Source organism: Pteropus alecto, unplaced genomic scaffold (assembly GCF_000325575.1).
Source record: "Pteropus alecto unplaced genomic scaffold, ASM32557v1 scaffold94, whole genome shotgun sequence".
Classification (NCBI taxonomy): Eukaryota; Metazoa; Chordata; class Mammalia; order Chiroptera; family Pteropodidae; genus Pteropus; species Pteropus alecto.
This window is the reverse complement of record NW_006437736.1, coordinates 13937731-13939085: the sequence shown is the minus strand read 5'-3', so window position 1 is coordinate 13939085 and position 1355 is coordinate 13937731. Positions and strand designations below refer to the sequence as shown.

The following is a 1355-nucleotide window of genomic DNA, read 5'->3' as shown; positions in this document are numbered from 1 at the left end:
ACCTCCCCCCCGCCCCCACTACTTCCACCCCTGACCTACGGATGTTGCCATCTCCCCTTAAGAACTGGATCTCTGAAGGCGGAGTGTCTCCTCTCACATGCTTGTGGTGCACCCCCGGGGCCTGGCACCCACAGTGAACTCGGGAAGCCTGGCACACCCGGGGTCTAGCATACTATGGTCCATGGCTCCACCTTGGGCATGAACCTGGGGTACAAACCCAGGACCTTCCATGTATAAAGCAGACTTGCTAACCACTACACTATGGCGCCACCCCTAGTATCTTTAATCTTAATGTGAGAATTCTCCAAACTATGAAAAGAAAATGTGTTCGAAGGATTAATTTATAATAACTTAATAATAAAATGTATTATTCCTGCATCCTACACTGTTAAGCAAATATTTAAGATTTACTATTTTGAGAGGCATTAAGGATTTCTCATCTTGTTATTTTATTTATTTTTTTTAATTTGGAATTTTAATTATGTACATAAATAGCAATATGAGAACAAAGAGTTCTAAGGCTTGTTCATTATCTCTAGGTGAGAGGATTTCAGATTAGTCCCCTTGTAGTCTGACACCACCCAAGACAACAAAGAGGGCTAGTATAGTTTTTCCTGAAGAAGAAAGTCAGTTTACTACATTCAATACTGACTTCTCTGCTATTTTTCTGTAAAAATACTGGATTGCTGTATGGCGTTTCCAATGTTTACCTATAACTGATTAAAATGGGTAAGGCATGGAGTATTCTACTTATTTCCAGGTGAATTCTTCACATTTCCTGGCTTTTGAAAGTTCTCCTTCCACAAATCTTCTATGACTATGTATCCTCGTAAATCCCAGTCATATCATTTTTCCCCACTGACCTGGGCAAATATGATGGCTTGTTGTGGATAATAAAGAGAGGCTGCTAATCCCATGAAACTAGGTGGATACAGCAACTTCTTTATTTTTGAACCTCTGGCCAAAAGGAGTCCAACAACACCAGCAAAACTAATAACAACAAGTCTTAGAAGAAATCCAGAAGCTGCCTTTTGGAGATATTCATAGCTGTCTAATCCCCACTGAACCAAACTTTGCATTTTGGGCTCAGTTTGAGAGTATATTTCCTGACACCAACTTGTATATGTCTCACAATACTGTCTGAGATGTGAGATGCTTTCTTCAAGTTGAGTCCTTGGCTTCTCCACATATTTAGATTGACCCTCGGGAACGGAGTAGAGTGAAAGCTCATTAATCCTCATGGAAGTTTTGTGAGGTGAGTCCTTTTTCTGTGATGCATACACTTTGAAGGTGAGCAGACTCAGGCTGTCCGGCCCCACGGACCTCTGAATTACCTTGAATATGTCGCTGGCAGC

At 41.4% G+C, this 1355-nt stretch overlaps 1 protein-coding gene across 1 annotated transcript; it reads right to left on the bottom strand.

Annotated features, from left to right (window-relative positions):
* Nucleotides 1-702: 702 nt before the first annotated feature.
* On the bottom strand, nt 703-1355 carry LOC102894496 (MICOS complex subunit MIC26-like). The gene has a single exon (XM_015591472.2). It carries the CDS (start codon nt 1239-1241, stop codon nt 846-848), a length of 396 nt encoding a protein of 131 aa, XP_015446958.1. The 5' UTR covers nt 1242-1355; the 3' UTR covers nt 703-845.